At 50.0% G+C, this 24,745-nt stretch overlaps 1 protein-coding gene across 2 annotated transcripts in view; it reads left to right on the top strand.

The window, feature by feature from the left end:
• Positions 1 to 2,111: 2,111 nt before the first annotated feature.
• APLP1 (amyloid beta precursor like protein 1) overlaps positions 2,112 to 24,745 on the top strand; it is a 50,535-nt gene continuing 27,901 nt past the window's right edge. For both annotated transcript variants that reach the window (XM_081203528.1, XM_081203529.1), the window contains exons 1-9: positions 2,112 to 2,479; positions 9,950 to 10,117; positions 13,620 to 13,749; positions 15,548 to 15,660; positions 18,498 to 18,676; positions 19,013 to 19,269; positions 20,718 to 20,848; positions 23,473 to 23,547; positions 24,497 to 24,655. In XM_081203528.1, the coding sequence (XP_081059654.1) occupies positions 2,378 to 2,479; positions 9,950 to 10,117; positions 13,620 to 13,749; positions 15,548 to 15,660; positions 18,498 to 18,676; positions 19,013 to 19,269; positions 20,718 to 20,848; positions 23,473 to 23,547; positions 24,497 to 24,655 (1,314 nt within the window). In that variant the 5' untranslated portion in view covers positions 2,112 to 2,377. The remainder of the gene's footprint in view (positions 2,480 to 9,949; positions 10,118 to 13,619; positions 13,750 to 15,547; positions 15,661 to 18,497; positions 18,677 to 19,012; positions 19,270 to 20,717; positions 20,849 to 23,472; positions 23,548 to 24,496; positions 24,656 to 24,745) is intronic.

Genomic DNA, 24,745 nt, shown 5'->3' on the forward strand with positions numbered 1-24,745 from the left:
GGCTTCTAGCCATCTCTTAACCAGCTGCTGACCAACTCCCCATCTCTTAAAGGACAAGAGAGCAACATGCACCCTTTACACGTTTCCGAAGCTGAATTTGCTGTCAAACTTACCCCTGAGGCTGCCATGTGCTGCCTTCCATGTGAATTTTGTACTTTTTCAGAGATGTGCCACACACTGGCATGACCAACATCCTCATCAAGCTATTTACTGCAGCTGCAAGGTCTTATTTCTGGTCACTCGCCACAAGTTCAAACCCCAATGAGCATATACCGTATTTTTTGCACCATAACACTCACTTTTTTCCTCCTAAAAAGTAAGGGGAAATGTCTGTGCGTGTTATGGAGGGAATGCCTACGGGTGGCATGCCTACGGATTTTCCTCCTCTAAAAACTAAGTGCGTGTTATGGTCGGGTGCGTGCTATAGAGCGAAAAATACGGTATGTGAAACTATGGGTCCCCACCCCCAACATGTATCACTTTGCTCCTGTTTACACTTGAATTGCATTTGCCATGTTAACCATTCTCTCAGTTTGGAGAAGGAATTTTGGATCGTTTCTAGAGCTCTTCACAATCTCTTTGTGTCAACGGTCAAAGGATTTGCTTACAGAGGCCACCTTACCCCGTAGTGGGTCTCAAATGGGTGAGCTTAATGTCACTCAGAAGCACAGAACATGCTTTGCATGTAAGTCTTGGGACCCATCACTAATTCCATGGCATCTCCATGAATAAAAATATCTCTGGTACCAAGCGATGAGAAATAACTCTGTCCGAGACCCTGGAGAGCTGTTTCTAGTCAGAGCAGTCAGTGCTGGGCTACTAGATGCACCAAGGATCTGAAAGGTTTAACAACATGCACAGCAAACAGAAATTTACTAGGGAAGTCCAGATGATGGGGAACTTCTACCTGCTCTGAACTCATCTGAGCGACAGGAGTCTCTCAATTCAAAGGAGAACAGAAGGGAAAAGGCTCTTTGGGATGTTCAGAAGCTGTGAATGGGATTGGTGAAGCAAGATCATGCACCTCACTGTCCCTGCAACAGGTTAGTGTGCTGGGCTGGGGCATGGGAGACCAGGGTTCAAACCCACCCCACCCCCCACAGCCATGTAGCTCACTGGTACCCCTTGGGCCAGTCGTGCTCTCTCTGCCTAACCTACCTCACAGGCTTGTGAGGATAAAATGCGGAAGGGAGAGAACTGTGTGCTTCTCCTGGAGTTATTTGGAGGAAAGGTGTGCTATAAATGCAAAAACAAGGTTTTTTGGATGTCTGAAGAGGGCTTGTGGGGGGAGCACTAGTTAGGCATTCATGTGAACTCACAAAGGGGGCAGTTGCCTCCTGCCCCTCTGACTGCTATGAACAAACAGTATCGGGGGCATGGCCCCACCAGTCTCCAAGCAGGAAGGAAGCAAAGTTCCACATTGTCATCAAAAGCTGGGGCATGGGACCATAAAGTCCAGAGTCTAAAACTACCTAAGCGCATCACTAAGGGACTTTCGGACATCACCCAAAGGCTCATCAAGAAGAGCTCTCCTTGCGCCGCACCCACTGTCTAATTAACAACCCCATCCTACTGGGAAATAAATCCCATTGAACTGAATGGGCCTTGCTCCAGGGTAAGTGGTGTCTCTGAACTGCAGCTTAGAGCGAGACCGCCCCTAAGCATGGACAGAGTACCATTCCCTTCTACCAGAAACCCTCTCCATGGTCGCCTCAGGCCCCTCCCTCGCCTCTCTCCGCAATCCCGCCGCCTTTCCTCCAGGCACCTCGGATCCAAGGGGCGAAGGGCGTTTTCCGGCTGGGAAGAAGAGCGCACGGCGACCAGGTTCGACGGCGGGGACGGGACACCCTAGCCTCCCCCCGCCCCACTCTCTTGCTTGGAAAAGGGGCAGCCGCGAAGGCTCCCCGCCCACCGCCTCCGTCTGCAAGCGGCCAGCGAGCCCCGCCCCCAGGCTGCTGCGACTCTGGCTCCGCCCTGCTGGGCGCTACGTCGCAGCTATTGTGGCTGCAGGCAGAGCGGCGGGAGGGGCAAGGAGGAGGGGCCAGGGAGAAGCGCTGCAGCCGCAGCGGCGGCGGGGAAAGAGGAGGAGCAGGCGGTGGCAGCAGCAGCAGCAGCAGCGGGGCCAGCTCCTCCTGTCACAGCCCAGCTGGGAACCGACGGCGCCGCAGCAGCAGCAGCAGCAGCAACAGCACCGCTTGAGCTGGTGCAAGCGCGCGCAGGGAGGCGACCCCCAAGCCCTAGGATCTCCCCCAGCGCCGCCACCCATCCCGGGTTCCCCCTTGGCCGCGCCGCCAGAAGGAGGCGGGAAGCTCCCGGGCGCCGCAGGAGAAGCGGCCGCAGCGTCGGCTGAAAGGGAGAGCGAGCGAGCGAGCGAGCCATGGCTAGGGCGGCGGGATGCGCCGTCGCTGCGCGCTGCTTGCTGGCGCCGTTGCTCTTGCTGGCTTCTTGCCTGGGGCCCGGAGGCGCAGCCAACACCCAGGTGAGCCCGCCGAGAGGGTGGATGGGTGGGGCAGGCGAGAGGGAGGAAAGGAGAGCCTCCTGGGTGGCGGCTGCGCCCGGGGAGCTTGCGGGGGCTTTTATTGCCCAGCCTCGACGAGGTGTCTCTTTGGAGCGCAGGAGGAGGGGACTGCCGGACGAGGATGGCGCGCTCAAGGTGTCCGGGGCGGGCTGCCCAAGGTCACTGGCACAGGGGAGAGACCCCTTGATCCCCTCGGATCTCCTCCCGGTTAAGAGGCTAAGGAAGGAGGCGCTTATCGGGAAACCTGCGCCTGGAGGGAGAGCGGGCGGGCGGGCAGGCAGACTGGCTGGCTAGCAAGGAGGGTAGCGGCTGGAGGAGGCGACGTCGTAGGTGATGGCCAGGCAAAGGACTGGGCAGGGAGGGGGGAAGCCCAGCAGCCGCCCCCCCTCTCTGCCTGCGCGCCTAGTGCCTGTTCCAAGGAGAAGAGGGCATCTGTTTTGCTGTTTGCTCGCCCTGCCCAGATTCCATCTGGAGATAGGAGGCCTTGGGGGGCGGGGGCGGGGATCGACACCCACCCACTTCATCTGCTTGGGAGACGGGGTGTCCCCAAAGCGAGAAGAGAGGCCGGTGTGGCGTGGCCTCCTCCCTGAGACCTCCTCTGGACCCCAGACGTCTCACCTTTTGCCTCCGGAGTGGGAAAGAGACATTTGGGGGCGGGGCTGCAGGGCCCCCTTGTTTCAAAGCCAGTGGGGCATTTTTTCAAGGGGCCCTTGGGCTCCTTTGGGGAGTGCGGCTCTTCTCTCCGGATTGGCACTCCTCTCTGTTTTGTTTTTGCTTGCCTGTGAGCAAAGCTGCATACGGACCTTACATTTAAACATAATCATGGGAATTGTAGTTTTCCCTCTCCAGATCTACAGTTCTAAGCCAACTACGTTTCCCAGGATTCTTCTGGTGCGGGGAGTGGGGGAAATGTGCTTTGAATGTATGGTGTGCATGCAACCCAAATCCCACTGACCAACTGCAGGTGGGGGGGGCACATTCCTCCAGGTGAACTTCACAGCCCCTCAGCCCCATGGCTTGGAAGCCAGGGAATCGTCCTGTTATCTGTCCCATCTAGCACAGCAATGAGGGTTAAGCAGATGGTGGCCTTTCTGAGCTCAGGGGAAGTACCAAAAGAGACTTGTTTTGAAATGATGCGATGGGGCCTGCAGAGAGAGTCTGTCTGTCTCTCATATGCACAGCAGAGGGAGAGGCTGGTGGGCCAAGCCATGCCTGGTGATGATTGCAGTCCTCCATCTGGGCTGTCAACCTGCCATCTTCTGTGGAGCGCAGGATGGTCTCCCTCCTCCACTCGCAACATCAAGCCTAGACTGTGCCATATCTTCCCTATCAAGAATTGGCATTGCTCAAGCATCTGCTGAGGGCCCCCTTCCCCTGGCAAGAGACCCCCTTGGACCCACTGAGGTGGGGGGTTAGCTCACTGACCGGGGGGGAGGGAGATAGGGAGGATGCTTAGGCCTAGGGCCAGCATTGCCCCCACCATTTCTACTCAAATTAAATCTGGAGCCCCCCATAAAAAAACAAAAAAACCCAGGAGCTGAAATTGCAGTTATTCCATGTCAGATGTGGTTTTGGTCTTGATTGTTGCCCACTCTGCTGCCTTTCCGCTCCCAGGCCAAAGCTGCAGGCCTGCTCTTCATCCTCCCTGGCTCTCTTTAGGACCTTGTTGTAACCCTTTGATGGAAGGCTGCAGGTGTTTCTGACTCTAAGGAGCCCCCGCCAAGTCCTGCCTCCCACCCTTAGCTCACTGAGATAAGATGCAGAAGCAACTTCCTGGTCCTGCACCATTCTTGGTCCTATGTAGCACAAGACCCCCATCCAAAGCCTTGGTTTGGATGCAAATTCCTCGTGGTGCATGTGTTGGGGCGGTGGAGGGGATGGGGAAGACTTTGCTCTCTACTCCTTTCTTGCTTTGCTCTGTGGGGGGAAATGGCTTTTGGCCATGGGTTGGCACATTGCGCCGGAGAAGCACCATCTGTGTTTGCCATGGTGGTGAGGTTGTCAGTGCTGAAGAGCCTAGCTGGCAAAAGAAAACCAACTGGCCATACTTGCTTGTACCCTCCCAGATCTCAGGATACTTCCACCCCTCTGAGAGCAGGTGAATAATGGCAGTAGAGTCATCATGTGCTGTTTCTTGGTGGGAAGCATGAGATAAAAATTATTCCTTCCCAAATGGGTCTCGGTCAGCGCTAAGATCCTGTGTTCTCAATACAGAACTTGGCTCCTTTCTGATCAGAAAGCAAGAAAGCCCATGGGAACTGTGGTTCTTCGTGTGTTCTTGTGATGGTGACAGCTGCTAGTTTCAGACAGACCTACCTTCTATCATCTCCATATCTAATATACAGACTGGCAAGCTTTGTGGTCCTAGCAGGCTAGAGAAGGACAACAAATGGGGGAACCTAAGCAATCTAATGAGACTTTAGCTTGCTCTGTCAACATAAAAGGTAGAGTATTGGGGGGGAGGCAGCAGGAAGAGAGAATGGAATGGAATGGAGTACCTTGAAGTAGGCATGGCTAGCTGGCTTGAGCCCTGAACAGGAGTGCTTCCTACTGCAACATTTTTCTGCAGGCCCTACCTGTTGGCTAAATAGAGCACCTCTGTGAGAAGGTCCTCTGCTGGACCAGATTTAACACCTCATCTTGCCCAGCCTCCTTTTCTCTCAGTGGCCAAACACATGCCTAGGAAGTCCACATGCAGGGCATGAGTGCAACAACACTCTCCCCACTTCTCCTTCCCCAGCAAGGTGTTGGGGGTGGTACACCTCTGGAAGTCATGCCAGAGATGTGAAGGCCCAGGAAAGAAACAAGGAAAATTAAGGAAAAACCTGTTCCCCAGATTCCCATCCCTATAAAACACACACACACACACACACACACACACACACACTGTTCTTCCCCACCAAAAATGCAGGGAGAAAACCCAGATCCACCCCCTAGTTATTTTCCAGACCTTCACATCTCTTGGTAGGGCATCTTCCAGTAGAGAAGCTCCTGGAGAAGCCAAAAGCCCTGTCTTGTGGTCTCATGCCCAACTTATAACTGTCCAAGGCAGCGAACTAGTTATGGTTGGAGACAAAACATTGGTCTAGACAGAGCCATGATCTTTGTGTTCCAGCAAGAAGATTCTACGATCTCTTCAGTTAGGAAGAAGACTGGATGGGCCTGACACCCTTTGCCCTCCCCATCATATTGAGGATGGGGTCAGCAGGGGTGGAACCCAAAGCGTTCTGCTTCGCAAGGCCCAGCCCACATCTCCCTTAGGTGTCCCCTGTTTCTACTTCACAGCAGCTGGGAGACTTGTGATGAGCTGTTCTTTGTTTTCCTTGAGAGAAGAGAACTGTCTGCAGCTCGGGCAATTTGTGGCTTGCTTGAAGTGGGACGGCAGTGGTAAAAGCCCACAGAGGAATTCCTGTTGTAAATGCAGTTGAGTTGCCATTGTTCCTAAATCCGAACATAGCATGCGGTATTAGAAATGAAAGCTATTTCTAATCTTCTACTTGTCCCTTCTGCATGCGCCACAACCTACCAAGAGGGCTAGAAGGACTCATCCAGTTGCCGTATTCATCTCCTCCTGGTCTCAATGGGGGTTGTGGCCATATAATCACAGAGAAGGCTCCATACCCTTCATGAAGGTTCTGTTAGGCCTTAAACCCAAAACGTGCCGTGTAGAAAACGTCACCCTCCCGCTAGCGACCATTCACCTTTTTTGCAGTGGTGTGTTTTGACTTATCTACTTCAAGTGTGTGGTGCCAAGCAAGGCTTGGTGGGTGGGCGGACTTGCCACCCTCTTCCACTGGACAAGGGAACGGGGTCCTTTCACAAGCCTGCATTTCTGCAGAGACTTGCAAAATCCATCGTCTTTATATGGGCGAGGTTCCCCATAAATTTGGGGTGCTTCCTGAGGTGCCTGCTGCTCCACAGGACAGCAGGAGCAAAAAGGAGCCTCAATTCTTCCACCTCTCACCCCTCTGCTTCTCGCTTGGCTCCCGGCCCGCTCTTCCTCCATCTCACAGAGTTAGCTGGTGCTGTGATGCTCTGAGCAGCCTGAATCAGCTCAGGAGGGATGGGACGCAGGGCGAGCTGCAGCTTTGAGGGAGGCAGAGAGAAAACATAAGCCTTTTCCATCTCCCTTCCTTTTTACCCCCCCCCCCCGCACTTCTGCCTCTCTTAGGCTGCATCCCTCTTTTAACCCTGCATAGTTTCCTCCTGCAACGTAAAGTTGGGGAGAGCCAGCAGACTGTGGCTTTTTTTCTGCTGGGTCCCTAACACACACACACTCCCCCCGCAGATCCTGTGTTGGAGGGGGGAGGGGGGAAGCAGGTGGATGCTTCCTCTCCTCTCTATCTCATCTCACTAAGTGCTTGTGGGGGGAGCAGGAGGGGGGATTAGCGCTGCACTTATTAATCCCGGTGCCAATTAACCACTTCCGTGCCGCTCTGGCTTCCATTTCCCGGCTACCTCTTTGTTGTCGTTCACCTGTCATTGATGCTGCTGTGTGTATGCGCACGCACCCCCCCGATTCTTGGTCAGGGTGCTGATTGGATGGGGGGGGTGATGACTCAGGCCTCTCCTTTTTTTCTGCACCCCCCTTTTTGTTTTTGATGCCTAACCCCACTCCACCCCGGCCTGCAGGGAGGTCAGCCTGCAACCAAATTGCAGCAGCTGCTTAATCGCTCAGAGCAACAGCTTAGCCACGGGATCCAACTTAATCCAAGCCTCACTTCTCCATTGTCCTCCCCCTTGCACACACGCACACACACACACACACACACAAACAGTTGACTGTTCTATGCCCCCCCCCCCCGCCACCCGCCACCAGCTTGGAGGGAAAGTGCAGGCCCCGTATGTACCTGACGTGTGTTCCTGGTTGCACTGTCCATCCCCCCATCTCTTGGGGGGATTGCAGAGCAGGTCTTCCTAATCTCCCTCCCTCGCCTTAAGCTGTCACCTTCTCCCTCCTCCCAAGAGCAGGAAAACTGAGATCCTTAGTTCAATCCAGGCAGAGCGGAGACTGCAGGGGAAGTGGGAGTGGCAGGGAAGTCTTTTTGCAGCTCCACCGCTGGTTCTCCTAGCCGGAACCAAAGCCATCTTTGCTTTCCCCCCATCTCCTCTCCCACCCGCCCCCGCCACTAGCACCACAGGCCCCCCACACTCATCCTCCTCCTGCAGCTCCTCTTTACACTTGTCCTTCAAGTGCTGTGTTTGCTCTTGCTACACCCACACTTAAAACAAACTCTATGTGTCTGTAGCCCTTTCACAGGCTGGCCCCCATCCTTGGCCTGCAGCCAGCACTGCTTGCAATTTGTCTCTCCGGATTCGGACTTCCTATGGGTTGTATCTTATGCTAGTCCTACCCGGAGTAGACCTATTGAAATGAACGGGCATGGCCGACTTCATTGTGCATTTCGATTACGTACGAATTTTGTAAGGAATTTTGTGCTTGGAAACTGCTTAGAAGCCATTTTGGAACCAATATGTAAGTTAATAAATCGTAATATCGCGCGCCCATTCATTTCAGTGGGATTACTCTGAGTACGACTTAGCTGGCTGCATCCCTCTGATTCCTTCCAGACATGTTATTGCTATGGCCTTAGCTAGGAAAGTGGGAAGAGATTCAGTTCAGTTTGCAATTACCAAATGTTTTATTAATTAAATGCCCCCTTTTAGTTCGGTTGTTTTGCTTTTAAATTAAAAATGGACTTGCACGTCTTATAAATTCTGTGGTGGGTGTAAAATAGCTATGTTTGAAGGGTGAGTCTAGGATGCCTAGCAAACACACTAATGTATTGGCTTTCTGCATGGAGACAATTTTTTTTTGACACAGAAATAAATGAATTCCCTGTTGTGAATGTTGGTGTTTTGTGGAAGGTTGTGCCACATTTCTGCCTGGCTGTTTTGAATTGGCTCTGTCGGGAAAATGTTGGGGAAATGTTGGGCTGTTTCAGGTCAAGGGTGAGGAACCTGTGGCTAGGAATCAGGGGAGAAAGTTCAGTTCAGTTTGTGTTGTAATTCTCGCTTTCTTAGGCAGTACAGAAACTGAAATGCAACCATGCTGAGATAGCTCAGTCAGTAGAGCATGAGACTCTTAATCTCAGGGTCGTGGGTTTGAGCCCCACGTTGGGCAAAAGATTCCTGCATTGCAAGGGATTGGATTAGATGACCTTCACGGTCCCTTCCAACTCTACAATTCTAGGATTTTATCCCTCGAAATTCACGTGTGTCTCTGAATTTTGCAGTGCACCTCTCCAGCCATGCAATATGTACAAAAATGTATATATGAGAGTAAAAATATACTATGCTAGCAGAAGTAACATAAACAATGTGTTTTGCTTGCAAACATGAATTAGGCAAAATTGCATAAAGCACATATACATTAGGAGGAATTGGCACAAAAATGTTGACAATTTTCATGAGGACCTTTCAAATTCGCGAACTGATGTGAAAATGTGGATAACTGAGCGTAATATTAGAAAAAAGGGGGAGGAACTGAAATTAACAGACCCATCTATCTTTAGCCTAGAGTTGCTTGTTTAGCTGGGGCCTTGTCTCCCCCTTTCTAGTGCCGCCTTCTGGCTTGCATCCTTGGGCACTGTGGTGAATAAGGCCTTGTTTGTGCCTTTGGTCCAGCCGGGTAAAGTTATGAAAACAGCGTTGTTGTCACTGAACCAGGCACACTGGTGCTGCAGTGGCCCTCAGAGGCCTGGGCCCCTTAGTGGAAGTGTAGAGGGGCAAGCACAAGACAGAGGAGAATGATAGGTGGGGAAGCCCCTGCTCACCCCGAACCTTGTGTCTCTAGTGGGTGCCAGCTGTGGAGGCCCAGTGAAGCGGCACTGTGAGAAACACTGACTGAGATGGGAGAGAGGGAGGAAACTGAGGGGGGAGATGGCATTTGGACAGAGATGGATGGCAGCATAGCGAGATTCTAGATGAAGGAATAGAGAAAAGGAGTGGAAGGAAGGTGAGCTGGGAGCGGTGGGGGGCAGCGAGGAAGACAAGGGGGAGGTGGTGGTGCTGCCTGGTGGGAGTGGGCCCAAGATGAGAAACTGCTGAGGGAGGGGCTGGTGATGCAGTATTAATTTCCATCTGGGAGCTGGTCTCCATGGCAACAGAGAAGATCTGGCAACTCCATGGGGAGCGGTTGCCACAGCAACAACATCCCCACGGTTGCTGAGGAGGAGAAGACGGAGAGAGACAGAGAGATGGTGCAAACAAAGATGGGGGGGAGGGAAACAGCAAAAGGGCAGGTAGATGCGAAGATGCGAGGCTTCGTGGGGGGTCATGGGAGTGATGTGGCCGGGGAACACCCTTCCCTGCTAGCTCTGGGAGGTGCCCTGCCAGGAGGAGACTGTTCAACGTGATCCAAACGTGTGTCTGGTGTTTTTGCAGAACGTGGCCGTCTTATCACTCCTCTCTTCCCTTTGTGTGTTGCAGGGGATGGGGGCAGCCCTTGGCCCGGCACTCGGGACTCCCCAAGTGGCCATGTTCTGTGGGAAGCTGGTCCTGCATCTCAATGTACAGACAGGGCGCTGGGAGCCTGACGCCTTCGGCACCAACACCTGCTTCCACACCAGTGAGGAGATCCGGAGCTACTGCCAAGAGGTATCAAGCACTCGCCTGCTCCTCTTCCACGCCCAGTGCTCCCTCGAGTCCTCCTTCTCCTTTTTGCCTTGTCCCATCTCCACCTTCCAATTCTGCTTCAATTCACCCTGAACCATATGCTTAGCCCTGCACAGGAGTCTAGACACACACACACACACACCATTGTGAATCTAACCTTGGCTGTCCCTGTCTTTGTCATCCACAGCGTTTCCCAAACTTGGGTTCCAGCTGTTTTTGGACTACAACTCCCACCATCCCTAGCTAGCAGGACAAATGGTCAGGGAAGATAGGAACTGTAGTTCAAAAACAGCTGGCGGCCCAAGTTTGGGAATCACTGGTCTACCAGCTCAATCCATTGAACCCCATTTCTATTCTATAACTGGGTCCAGAGAAATGACCCAAGGCTATTTGATGTGGTTAGGAACTTGCCTTATATCTGCTGAGACTTTTCGTCCAGCTAGCTTGGTAGCAGCTATCCAGGGTTTCAGGCAGACATATTTCCCATCACCTGCTAAGTCATAAATGTACACAAAGAACCACACACATGCACCAGGAATAGATTCATCAGTGAAACCAAACAGGTCAGTTACCTGGCTGTCTAGCTACCTGGGCATTCCATGTATACAATGCTTATTGGATGGCCTATAAACCTACTGAGCAAGAAAATAATAAATGAGCTCACTTCTAGAATGATGTCCCTTTGCCCACTGCCATTCCCTATATGCTGAGGTGCCTGGGGGCATGAGCGCTGAAAGTGATGTTTTTTGGTATCTTTTATGTGCTGTTATCTTTACGTCCCACTTTTCCTCCAAGAGTGGCATGCACGATTTCCCCCTTCCCTCATGTTTTCCTCACAGCAAGCCTGTGAGGTAGGTCAGGCTGAGAGTTGGTCTCTGGCCCAAGCTCTCCCAGTGGGATGAATGGGGATTTGAACCCCAGTTGTCGTGGGTGGCACTGTGGGTTAAACCACAGAGCCTAGGACTTGCTGATCAGAAGGTCAGCGGTTCAAATCCCCGTGACGGAGTGAGCTCCCGTTGCTCGGTCCCTGCTCCTGCCAACCTAGCAGTTCGAAAGCACCTCAAAGTGCAAGTAGATAAATAGGTACCGCTCCGGCGGGAAGGTAAACGGTGTTTCCGTGTGCTGCTCTGGTTCTCCAGAAGCAGCTTAGTCATGCTGGCCACATGACCCGGAAGCTGTACGCCAGCTCCCTTGGCCAATAAAGCGAGATGAGCGCCGCAACCCCAGAGTTGGTCACGACTGGACCTAATGGTCAGGGGTCCCTTTACCTTTACCTTTTACCTGTCCAGGTCCTACACCAACAAAACCACACGGGTGCTGGTTGTTGGAATCAGTGGGGTATATAAGGACCGTCAGAGGTCCCCACTCCATGTCAAAATGCATTGATAGACAGCCCCTCAGGTACACAAGCATCCAGAAGCATTGGCACCAGACTTTCTATTTGTCTGTATCTCACGTACCAAGCTGTGTGCCCTCCTGCTTTGGTTAGGACTTCTCTCTCCCGTGCCGAAACAGATGCATTTGGCAAGGCCCCTATCAAATACGAGTGCCCCCCTGTTTGTGAATGTTATTGGCAGTGCCACTCCCCCCACCCAAGACAAGTATTGTACCACTGGCGCATCAGGAAAGTCCAACTACCTGCCGTAAAAAGGGAGCGTCATCCCTCCCTCCCACTACCCCTGGTTAATCCAGACCATAATAAGCACTCTGTTTGCAGAGAAGGTGCAGGATGCCTGCATGCTCTCAGTACATACTTGGACATTCCCAGCCCTACCTGGGGATCGAACCTGGGACGTTCTGCATGCAAGGCAGATGCTCTACCACTGAGCTATGACCCTTCCTCAAAGTTTAAGCTCTCTCAGCTGCCATGAAATCATCAGCTGGCCCTAGCCCAGCCACCCCCTCTCAGCATTCCTGTCTGCAGTATGGGGATAATAACGCCACATCTGCATTTATGCTCAAGTATTCAAAGTGCCTTACGTATGCCGTTGTATTGTAATAAACGGACCATTAAGTGGCGATTTAAGTCAAAAGGCGCAAACAAATTAGCCCAGCCAAATGATGTAAGGGGGAAGCAAGCAGAAAAGGACCTCCATAGCCATCCTTGCCCTGGAAGAAACACTGCAGCTCTATGCCTTTCCCAAGGGTGGTCCTACAGCAAAGAAGAGGAGGCAGATTTCAGAGTTCCTTTGCGGGTGCCAAAGTGTTTGCAGAGGGGAGAGAGAGGTGGTCCATAGGGCTCTATCTAGTCTCCAGCACAACTGTTGTTCAAACAAACCAGAGTTGTGTAATGCCACATCGGCGGATTTTCTACCTGCAGTTAACAAAAAGTCCTCTGTGCAGTTCACAAATAAAAGATAAATTCACAATATCCACCCGGAGCCATGCGTTTAATACTACGGGCCCAGTCCTCCCCCCCCCCCGCCCCGGAACCAAACCTCCGGCATCTACTGAAGACTTTTTAAAAATTCCAGCAAGCTTTTTTATTGTCATTTGATTGTAAAGCTTGCAAAATGCTTAGAGACTGCTGTAGTTGAGCAGTATATAAATTGTTTAAATAAATAAAATTATATACAGCAAGAGAAACAGCAATAGCGTAAAGAACTGTTTTTAAAAGTTCTGAAACTGGAGAGAGAAACTGGGGAAATATAAAGGTCTTCGCTTGGTGCTGACAAGAGCACAATGCAATGAACAAGTGAGGAAGGCATTCCTTAGCCAGGAGCCACCACTGAAAAGTCACTGTCTCTTGTGGCCACTGGTCTTGCCGCATTTGGCAGGAATATCCAGAAAATGTCTTCTGAAAAGGTTTTTGGTGTCCTGGCAGGTATATACGAGACACATTGGCAGAAGGATGCCATTTTCCACCTCAGGCACCAAAGTTTTGAGCTGGCCGTCCCTTCAGGTTCACCCTGCTCTTGTTTGAGAAATGGGATTTTTCTTGTTTGTGCTTGCAACCCACCCACCCACCTCTGTGCCTTGAACATGGAATCTGAGCCCAGAGTGCGATCTGGAGGAGCTCAGCTCAGTCAAGGCTGCCTGGGGCAAAGGACAAGTTGACACCCTCTCCCCTTCATTGTACAAAAACATGCCAGAGAAGACTTGCAGTTGAAGCTGGCGTCAACACCACCAACAGGGCAGCATCCTCTACCCCACCTGAAGGCGTCAGGCTAGCTTACGGGGTTCAGAACAGGCCACCTATCATGCACAGATGGCCCTCCCAACACCACACTATTGCTTTCTGCCCCTCAGCACCTATCGCTTGAGGCAGCTGCCTCCCTCTGCCTCATAGTAGGGCCACCGCTGTACTTAGGAACTCCAGGTATGCCACTTTAAGACGCTCCTTCAGAGGGAGGAGGAGGAAGTGTATGCATGTGCCATTGTTCTTTGATGCATTGTAAGGATCAAAAGCTCTTGTGTCCCCTCCCTCTCCCTGTCTCCCCTTCCCTGCTGTGATCTGTGTGCCTCTTCTATGCACCACCTGCAGGTATATCCCGAGTTGCAGATCACCAACGCCGTGGAGGGCACCCAGCCTGTCACGATCGACAACTGGTGCAAGAAGGGGAGGCCCAAATGCAAAGGCCACCAGCACATTGTGGTGCCCTATCAGTGTCTGGGTAAGTGCCAGATGAGGAACAGCCGCAGGGAGTTGGCATGAGAGCTGCGCTTGCTGTATTTTGTGTAGACCAGGGCTGGAGAAGCTGTGGCTTTCCAGGTGTGGTTGGACCTCGCTTCTCATCATCCCTGGCTAAACTGACAGGGGCTGATGGAAGCTGATCAGCATGGAGAACACCAGAGGTTTCCCATTCCTGGTCTAGACCCTGCAGATCATTGCCTCTCTGCTTGTAAAGCAAGTGCTTTCCTACTGAGCTGCTGCTGTTGTTGTTGTTATATTTTCTACCCCACCCATGTAACTGGGTTGCCCCAGACACTCTGGGCGGCTTCCAGCATATTCAAAAACAAAACAAAACATCAAACATCCCTATACAGGGCTGCCTTCTGGTGTCTTCTAAAGGTTGTCTAGTTCTTTATCTCCTTGACTTTTGATGGGAGGGCATCCCACCAGGTGGGCACCACCACCGAGAAGACCCTCTACCGGGTTCCCTGTAACCTCATTTCTTGCAGTGAGGAAACTGCCAGAAGGCCCTCAGAGCTGAACCTCAATGTCCAGGCTAAGCAATGGGGTTGGAGATGCTCCTTCAGGTAAACAGGGCCTATTTCCCAGTACATACAAAGCCCTAAAGGCCAGCACTTGCACTTTGAGTTGTGCTCAGAAATGTGCTGGGAAATAGAAGGAGTAAGCACCAGTGTGTTGCAGTGCTAAGGGCAACGTTCCCCAACCTGGTGCCCTCCATTTAGCATTAGCCATGCTAGCTGGGGCTGATGAGAACTTTGTATGGACCAGCTGTAAGCTGCATGACTGCATGAGAAGCTTGCTATCTAGGAAGCTGGCTTATAGAAGATTCAGACTATTTGTCCATCATAGAGTTGCAAGGGACCACGAGGGTCATCCAGTCCAACCCCCTGCAATGCAGGGATCTTTTACCCAACGTGGGGCTTGAACCCACGGACCTGAGATTAAGAGTCCCATGCTCTACCAACAGCAGCCTTTCCCAACCTTGGATCCCCAGATGTTGTTGGACTTGCAGCACCCATCATCTCTTACCATTGCCGGCTGGGGCGGATGAGAGTAGTAGTCCAAAACATCTGGGGGCACCAGGTTGGGGAAGCTTGGGTTAGCAAGGTTGCAGGTTCGATCCCCATAAGTGACAGCTGCTTATTCCTGCATTGCAGGGATTTGGAGTAGATTGACCCTCCAACTCTACAACTCTATCATTTTTGGTTTTGGGGAAGGTAAAGGGACCCCTGACCATTAGGTGCAGTCATGACCGACTCTGGGGTTGCGGCGTTCATCTCGCTTTATTGGCTGAGGGAGCTGGCATACAGCTTCTGGGTCATGTGGCCAGCATGACTAAGCCACTTCTGGCGAACCAGTACAGCGCACAGAAACGCCATTTACCTTCCCGCTGGAGCGGTACCTATTTATCTACTTGCACTTTGACGTGCTTTCAAACTGCTAGGTTGGCAAGAGCTGGGACCGAGCAACAGGAGCTCACCCCGTTGCGGGGATTCGAACCGCCGACCTTCCGATCGGCAAGTCCTAGGCTCTGTGGTTTAACCCACAGCGCCACCCGCATCCCTATTCTTGGGAAGACTCGGGTTTAAATCCCCACTTAACCAACACAGTAAGCTTCACGACCTTGAATCTTTCACTCTCTCCTACCTTTCTACCTCGCAGGGTTGTGGTGAGGATAAAATGGGCCATGCACGCTGCCTTGAACTCTTTCAAGGATGGGTGGGATTTTTTAAAAAAGTCATAAATTGTAACGCTGCCTCCTTCTCTCCCTTCTCTAGTGGGTGAATTTGTGAGCGAAGCTCTCCTCGTGCCCGACAAGTGCAAATTCCTGCACCAAGAAAAAATGGATTCGTGCGAGACCTACTTATACTGGCACAACGTGGGCAAAGAGGTGAGCAACTGGCAGCATCTTAGCGAAGGGAAAGTAGCAGATAGTGAGGGTGGGAAACCTTCGTTTTTCCAGTTGAGGGTCGCATTCCCTCAGGAGCGATCTGCCAGCCTCCCCTTTCCTCTCTCTCTTTTCCCCACCGCTGAGTGGGCTGCCTTGGGAAGGGCAGATCACTCTTGCCCAAGCTCTCAGTTGGTGGCTTGTAGAAAACTCCCCCTTCCGACGCTCTGCCCATTTTCACATACCCTCCGCCTGCCCTTTTTCCCTTTCTCCAGGGACTTGAAAACAAGTCTCTACCCCTGCTTTAAGGCAAGCTCTGCTGAAAGTGAAGAGGCTGCCAAGACTCTTTAAAACAGTGTTTTCCCAAATTTGGGTCTCTGGTTGTTGTTTCTAGACTACAGTTCCCATCATCCCTGACCACTGGTCCTGCTAGCTTGGCATGATGGGAGTTGTAGTCCAAAAACAGCTGGAGGCCCCAGTTTGGGAAACAGTGCTTTAAGGGATGTTGAGAGAGTGTGCCACAGTTACAGGCTGGTTTTTGATAACCCTCGCCGCTTCCTCCCAAAGTAGGATGCTAGCAATGATAACTTTTAACCTCCCAAGTTTCCTATTAAATGTCCCTGGAGGATGACCGTGATATAATGCAACCTACGATTAATTTCTGGGCCCAATTCAAAGTGCTGGTTTTGACCTATAAAGCCTTAAATGGCTCAGGACCGCAATACCTTAAGGACCGCCTCTTCCCATATGAACCTATTGGACCCTGAGATCATCTTCTGAGGCCCTTCTTCGTGTGCCTCCTCTTCGAGAGGTCTGGAGGGTGGCAACACAAGAACGGGCCTTCTCTGCTGTGGCTCCCTGTCTGTGGAATGCTCTCCCCAGGGAAGTCCGCCTGGTGCCTTCACTATACACCTTTAGGCACCAGGCAAAAACATTCCTCTTCAACCAGGCCTTTACCTGACCTGACATCCTATACCCTGTTTAAAATGCTGGATCTTTTCAGGAGGGGGTTTAATCTGGTTTTTGTTTTGATTTTATGTAAGTGATTTTTCATGTGAAAATACCCTGAGACCTTGGGGTATAGGGAAGTATAGAAGTAAAATAAATTAATAATAATAATAATACTCTACATCATGTCAAGCAAGTCATTTTTACCGCTGACTTTCTTTTTGGGCTGGGGAGCAGAGGAAACATGGAAGTTCCTGCAGAGCTTGGCAGTTGTTGTGTTGTGTGTGAGTGGAGGGGAACACGGAGGGAATGTGGGTGTCTCGGATTGTGAGTCTGTGTGTCAGATAAGTGTTAAAGGGGAGAGTTTGTGTGAACTGGGTGCATTTGTGAATGGGGGACAAGGGAGATAGTAGGCCTGGCCAGGTCTTGATCCTACCCACTACCATGTGGTCCTTGGGCGCAAAAAGGCTGCCCACTCTTGGTATGGTATAAGTGTGTGTGTGTGTGTGTGTGTGTGTGTGTGTGTGTGTGTGGCAATTTCTCAATAGCACAGAAAAGAACTATGGAATTTAGCTTCCTTTTTTAAAATAGTGTGGGGGTTTTTGCTACTTTTTAATTTCAAGTTACAAAACATATCCATACAAGGAATACAGAGCTTAGTAGGCATACAGAAAAGAAAGAAAAAATAGGAGCTGATGGTTGTAGTTTTATGTGTTCCAAGAAAGGCAGCCAAATGAAAGTAGCCATAAAGTTCCGTAAATCAATGGAGGGTGAAAACCCTGTCTGGTTCTCTTAACCAAGTCAATAAAAGGATACCATGTCGTTGAGAAGGTGTGAGTCTTTCTCCCCACCCCAAGGCGGTTATTCCTTTTGTGAATTAGTTAATTTGTCCATATGCACAATGTCCAATACTTGTGAAATCCAGGCTTTTTAAAGTTTTCCCCTTTTTTTGCAGTCACTAATCTCACTGCAGTTAATAAATGGAGGACGAGGTCTTTATGGGTTATGTTCTTAATCTGAGGAGTAAAATAAGATAGGAGGGCTTCCAAAAAAACATAGGTTTCCTTTATAAAAAAAAGGTTTTAGACCTCATGAGTATGAAAATAATGTTGGCACGGTGCAATCAGTGTCTGCCAAAATCTCAGAAACAAGAATGGCTGCGGGATAAGGTTTCTAGCTGAGAGATGAGGTTTCAGGTCCCTGTGTTATTTCTTCTTTGCCCTGCTCCACTCTGGAGTAGCAGAAAGTGGGATAAATTAGGAAAACCAGTTTTAAAGTGTAGAATATATCATGCACAGCAGGAGAAATCATGTAGATGTGTTTAATTTGCAAAAGGTCTACAAGTTGCATGATTTGTTTGGTATTCCTCGTAACAGAGTTTTGAGATACTTTGGTGCAGAATTTTAATTTTCTTTTAAATGTAAAGTTCACCAACCTCACAGTGAGAATTGGTTGCATTCAAACATAATGCCAAACCATGGGTTGGTACAAGGTCTGTCTATTTATGCCAATTTACAAACCATGTTCTGTGAAACCTGCCAAATAAGAATATCCAAACAACGAACTGGGGGGTGGTTTGCAAACCATGGTTTGTACTAACCACGGTTTGCTGCGGCATCTGAAGTCACAAACCACAGTTAGGGTCATTGTTCTGCCTTAAAAGAGGCTGCTGCCCCATGGTGAGAGGGGTGAAGGTGTGTGTTGAGCAGATAGAAAATGAAAGGAGACAAGTGGCTGCGAACCATGGCTTGCTTGCTGTACATCTTGAAGCTCAAACCGTAGCACAGGTTCAAAGCACAATGGCTAGCACAAATCATGCTTTGGCGTGATGTCTGAACTGAGCCAATGAGTGACTTAGCAGCATTCTGACATTGTTCATCTCCCATTCCCAGGCCTGCAGCGGTGAGGAGTTGGAGCTTCACAGCTATGGCATGCTGTTGCCCTGTGGGGCAGACCGCTTCCGTGGGGTCGAATATGTGTGCTGCCCTGCACGCCCCACAGCTCTCAGGCTGGAACAAGCCACTGAGGCACCCCAGACCCTTTCCCATCTGAGAGAGGAGGCCCTCCACAGGTGAGCAAACGACCCCAAGTTCCACTTGCCACTCGCCCCTTAATGTTGTTGGCATGCAGTATGGGACACTTTGGAGCTTAAGAGGATCCATGTTGGCAAATTGCCATATATTCCCCACCCCCCACAAAATCTGAATTTATTTTAATTCAGGTTTTTAATTGTGCAAAATTCAAGGCCCTATTTGCTTCCACCCAGGTGGCATTCACACTGCTTCAGATGTTCTGCAAGGTGTTCCCCACACAGTTTCCCCCTTGCCAGAAAGGCCCCCCAAAAATGCACACTCTTTCCTTTAAGTATCTATTGTGCAGTCTCCTGACCGGATGGTTCTTTCTTTAGCAACAAGGTTCCAACAGGACGCATCCCAACGGAGGAAGAGAGCCTGGAAATGGAGGAGGAAGGGGACCTGGATGAAGATGAAGAGGTGGAGGAGGACGAGGACGACGAGGAGGAGAGCCCTGGAGATAGTGCCCCTGACCCCGACCCTTTCCCTGCTGCCTGGGATGACTATTTTGTGGAGCCGGGTTACTATGACGACAGCATCACCCAGACTACCATCACGACCACCACGCAGACCACCGAAGAGGATATCAAAGGTAAGCTCTGGAGGACAGGGCAGGGCTAGCGGCTGGAGCCGGGATGGTGAAGCTGTGGACCACCAGATGTTGTTGGGCTCCAACTCCCATCAGCCCCTGTGAGTGTGGCCAATAGACAGGGTTGATGGGAGTTGTAGTCCAACAGCATCTGAAGGGCTACAGGTTCCTCACCTGCTCTTCCTCACTTGCCTGTTTAGAGTAGCAGGACGGAGGAGAAGGAGCTCCATCCTCCTCCATCCTTTCCCTCACCTTTCTGGGAGGCCCTGTTGATCTGTCTTATAAAAAGCAAGGATGAGAGAGGCCTAATGAAGAGAGAGAGGCCTAATGAAGATGCTTATCTCAAGAAATGGAACCTGAACCTAGCCGTACTTTATTTTTCTGAGAGTGGGTGAAGTCAGTGTTCCCATTCAGGGCACATCTGAAGGGCGAAGTTCATGGAATCCCTGCTGTAGATGTTAGCACATGAAAGGAGGGGCGCATGGAGCCAGCAAGCAGCTACAAGGGGTGGTGAGACAAGACGGAAATGCTCAGCTGCTTCTCCTGGTCACGTCTCCTACTCGCCCTCCTCACAATGGGGCGCCTGTTCTAGAGGCAGCTCGGAACCTGGCTCTTCCTGACACAAAGGGGCAGACACAGTGAGCCAGTGCGTCCCTCAGCCGACACAGCTTGGGGGTGGGGCACAAGGGGGCACTCCCGCCTCAGTCTGTGAGGAGCCAAGGGGAGCTGAGAATTCAGCGGTTTTTTTGTCCTGTACAGTTTTAGTAAGAGGTGGGGTTGGATTCAATTTAATGTATTGTTTAGATTTTCATTCAAATGGATCTCAAAGCGGCTTACAAAGAGTAAGAAACAACATGGTAGAACATCACAAAAACAGGCAGCGACCGTTTTAGGCACGTCCAATACATGCACTACCATGCATGCGCACATCATGCTGAACCTGGAAGTGGCCAAAAAAAGTCACAAAAAAGGGCAGAATGGGGCAGTGGCGGAACGAGGTGTTTGCAGGCTTTTTCAACGTTGTTTGAAATATATGCGATTTCACTTAAATACACAGTGCCTTGGAACGTAACCCCTTCATAAACTGGGAGTTGTCTGTACAGCATAAATCATATAAAATAATCAACAAATAATGTATAAAACAGTTACAATCTGTGAAACACTATTATTGAAACAGCAACTGAAAAATAAGGGGGGGTTGGATCCGTTATGCCATGTGAGGCAATATTACAGCCTTTGCCAACATGGCGTCCTCCAGAGGTTTTTGGACTATGACTCCCATCATGCTGGGGCTGATGGGAACTGGAGTTCAATGGCATCTAGAAGGTTGGAGAAGGGAGTATATTGATGCCTTGCCTGAGTGGGGAGCCCCCTGTCCTGCGGGGCATGTTTTGTGTGGGTGGGAGGGCCGAGGCATGTCGCCTTGTGTAACTCACTTCCTGTGTTTGCAGTGGCCCCCACCCCTCGCCCCACCGACGGAGTGGACGTTTATTTCGAAATGCCCGGAGATGGGAATGAACACGCCAACTTCCTGCGTGCCAAGATGGACTTGGAGGAACGGCGTATGAGACAGATCAATGAGGTGATGGGGGGGTGCAGCTCTAGAGTAACTGTCACCCCAAGCGAGGGGTGAAACACACTTCCCCTTGCTTAAATTGTGAACGTCTTCAATGCATCGGTAGCCTGTTTCGCAACTTAGAAGGCACAATTTGTCCTCGTCGCATAAGATGATAAATTTGCATGTGCGGATTTGATCACAATCGCTCAGAGGCACATCTTGCCGAATAGGCTTTGATGTTGTAAATTTTCCCCATGAATAAGACAAACCAAGTGTTAACACAATGCCTGTCATGTAGGCCAGCTTTACAAGTGAAGATGAGCTGATTGTTTTGTTTTGGCTGCTGAGTGAATAGGAGAGAGTCTGTGGCAGGGGCTCCAAACGGTCACCTGCGACACCTGCCCATAATTCCATCTCTAAATGTTGAATTTACTCTATACCAGGGATGTCCAACCAGTTGATTGCAGGGTGTCCCTGGTCGATCCTGGTCTATTGCAGGACCCTGAGTGCCCCCCCCCCAAAAAAACCCTCTTGGAAGTTGGACGTGCCTGCTCTATACGAAACAGCAATATCCAATATATAAAATTCATGAGAAGGATTTGCTGAAATAACTTTGGGAATTGGAATGCAGAAAGGGGAGGTATGGGGAAGTCGATGAAGTAAGTTTAAGAAAAAAAGGAGTTGAAATTATACGTGTTTGTTATTGTATGTATATCTTTGTATTGTGCGTATTGTATGTGTTTTTAAAATTTGTGAAAACTTAATAAATAATATATATATATATATATATATATATTTGCTTTCGTAGATTTTCACGGGTACAGGAATGCAGGTTTTGGTGTCTTCGGGTGTCTTCCCGTGTAAGAGTTGGGGTGTCTAGGCGACGTTTCGACGAGGTCTCACTCGTCATCTTCAGGCTGGTGCTTTCGGCTTCTTGTTACTGGAACAGAGCAGGATCTCAGTGTTTGAGTTCCTATAAATACTGTTGGGGGGGTGTGGTGTATAGCCTCCAACGTTCTGGGCAGAGAGGAAGTTCCCAGGTTATTGTGCCTTTTCTTCTTTTGTTCATTAATTACTTGAGGGATATCTTGAGTGATTTCTTGAGTGATATTCTGAGTACCACTTAGGAGGGTCATTAGGTGTGGATTAGTTGCTAAAGCTTTCGTGTCTTGACCTCTTGAGCTAGTGAAGAGTTTTTCTGAGAAGATGGCTGTACTGCACTTAGTTGTGCTCTGGCTTGGCTTCGTTTATAGGGGCGAGCTGTGGTTTTGTGCCCTGTGCCAGCCAGATCTGTGTAGGGATTGCAGGGGGGTGCAGCATCCGGAGGTGCCACTATGGTTTGGCTACTGGATGGTGTCTGTAATTTATCTGTGGAGAGGGTCTGGGTTTGGGTCTGGTGTGGTTGATTGGAGATGGCGTTCTGTGTGCCTCTGGTTCTGGTGTCGGTTTTTGTGGGGAGGGCTATTTTCCAGATGTCTGGCAGGCGGGACGTGTCGTCACGCTTGTTCATGTTGTGAGGGTGTTTCTCTATCTCGATGGCTTCCATGATTATTCTCTTGTGGTGATGTTCCATGTTAAAGAGCAATTTGGAATCTGCAAAATTAATTTCGTGTCCTGTTTCTTTCATGTGTTGGTAAAGAGACAGGACACGAAATTAATTTTGCAGATTCCAAATTGCTCTTTAACATGGAACATCACCACAAGAGAATAATCATGGAAGCCATCGAGATAGAGAAACACCCTCACAACATGAACAAGCGTGACGACACGTCCCGCCTGCCAGACATCTGGAAATTAGCCCTCCCCACAAAAACCGACACCAGAACCAGAGGCACACAGAACGCCATCTCCAATCAACCACAACAGACCCAAACCCAGACCCTCTCCACAGATAAATTACAGACACCATCCAGTAGCCAAACCATAGTGGCACCTCCGGATGCTGCACCCCCCTGCAATCCCTACACAGATCTGGCTGGCACAGGGCACAAAACCACAGCTCACCCCTATACACGAAGCCAAGCCAGAGCACAACTAAGTGCAGTACAGCCATCTTCTCAGAAAAACTCTTCACAAGCTCAAGAGGTCAAGACACGAAAGCTTTAGCAACTAATCCACACCTAATGACCCTCCTAAGTGGTACTCAGAATATCACTCAAGAAATCACTCAAGATATCCCTCAAGTAATTAATGAACAAAAGAAGAAAAGGCACAATAACCTGGGAACTTCCTCTCTGCCCAGAACGTTGGAGGCTATACACCACACCCCCTCAACAGTATTTATAGGAACTCAAACACTGAGATCCTGCTCTGTTCTAGTAACAAGAAGCCGAAAGCACCAGCCTGAAGATGACGAGTGAGACCTCGTCGAAACGTCGCCTAGACACCCCAACTCTTACACGGGAAGATACCCGAAGACACCAAAACCTGCATTCCTGTACCCGTGAAAATCTACGAAAGCATATATATATATATATATATATATATATAAAATTCATGCCTTCAAGCCTGACAAGCGATACTGGAGATGGAGGCTGAGAGGACTCAATAGGAAGTGCATCACGGGGTCAGGGTTTGTGCCAGGAAGAGATGTGCGCCTTTTTGTGGGAGCATCATCCGCACCTCATTGCTTTGTTTCAATTCAACAGGTGATGAAGGAGTGGGCCGAGGCAGACAACCAAGCAAAAAACCTGCCCAAGACTGATCGTCAGGCACTCAATGAGGTGAGGACTGGAGAAGGATTGTATTGAGATCAGCTCTGGAGACGCTTTGTCAGTAAAATCAAATCACATTAGTGGGCATACCAAAGGACTTTTCAGTGATGGCCCCACAGCTATGGAACCCTTTACCTACCAAAATGTGAATGGAGCTTTTGATTGAGACTTTTTAAATGGCTTTAAAAAAAAAAAAAACTATCCCAGCTTACTTTTTCCTAGGTGTTTTTCTTTAATGATGATGCTGGTCTGGAAATTGTTTTACATCTTGGACAGATTGTTTCTATGCTTTTAAATGCTTGGGGGGTATTTTTCATGCCAGTATTAAAAATGCCAGCTGCGCTGGGAATTTGTTGGAAGGGTAGGATACAAATTCCCAAAATAAATTAAAACTCGTTTAAAATAACACATTTTTAAGTTTCTTTCGTTGCTACTTTTGGCTCCTTTTGTAATTTTTACATTTTTGAATGCTGATTTTGGAATGTCTATATTTTTTTTATTTTGAAATGGCGTCATTTATCTCCCCCGTTCCCAAACTGCTATTTTATGGAAGAAAGCATATGAATTAACTTCATGTTTTGTCTGTGTAGATGTGTTTGCTGGGGCCTCCATCAGTCTAACCCCTCCTACAACCTCCCAAAAAAACCCACACTAACCCGTGGGGAATCTTTTTTGCTTCTGCCCCCACCCCATGGGCCAATTTTGACAGGTGGGCATAGCTACCCACATGTCAATCACATCACGCAATTGTTATTTCACATGATTGACAGGTGGCTTGCTCCTCCCACCCTCCCAAAACTCAACATCAGGTGTTGAAGGGGGCAGCGTGGGAGGGATTGCACATCTGCTTAACTTCAGCCATGCTATGCAGCACCAGATGTTCCCAGACCATCACCCTTTGGCCCCAGCAGATACATTAACTTCATGACCATCTCACCTTTTCTCTTGGCTGACCCAGCACTTCCAGTCCATCCTTCAGACGCTGGAGGAGCAGGTGTCTCGAGAGCGACAGCGGCTGGTTGAGACTCATTTGGCCCGTGTGGTGGCCCTGCTCAACGATAATCGAAGGGCAGCACTAGAGAGCTACCTGACTGCTGTGCAGACTGATAATCCCCAGGTAAGGAAAAGCATATAGAGGAGGAGGGGATGAGTTGGGTGGGGACCTACTCAGGGATGCTGTTCTGTACCTTTTACCTTTACCTGTACC

Source organism: Podarcis bocagei (genome assembly GCF_964188305.1).
Source record: "Podarcis bocagei genome assembly, chromosome: 7".
Classification (NCBI taxonomy): domain Eukaryota; kingdom Metazoa; phylum Chordata; class Lepidosauria; order Squamata; family Lacertidae; genus Podarcis; species Podarcis bocagei.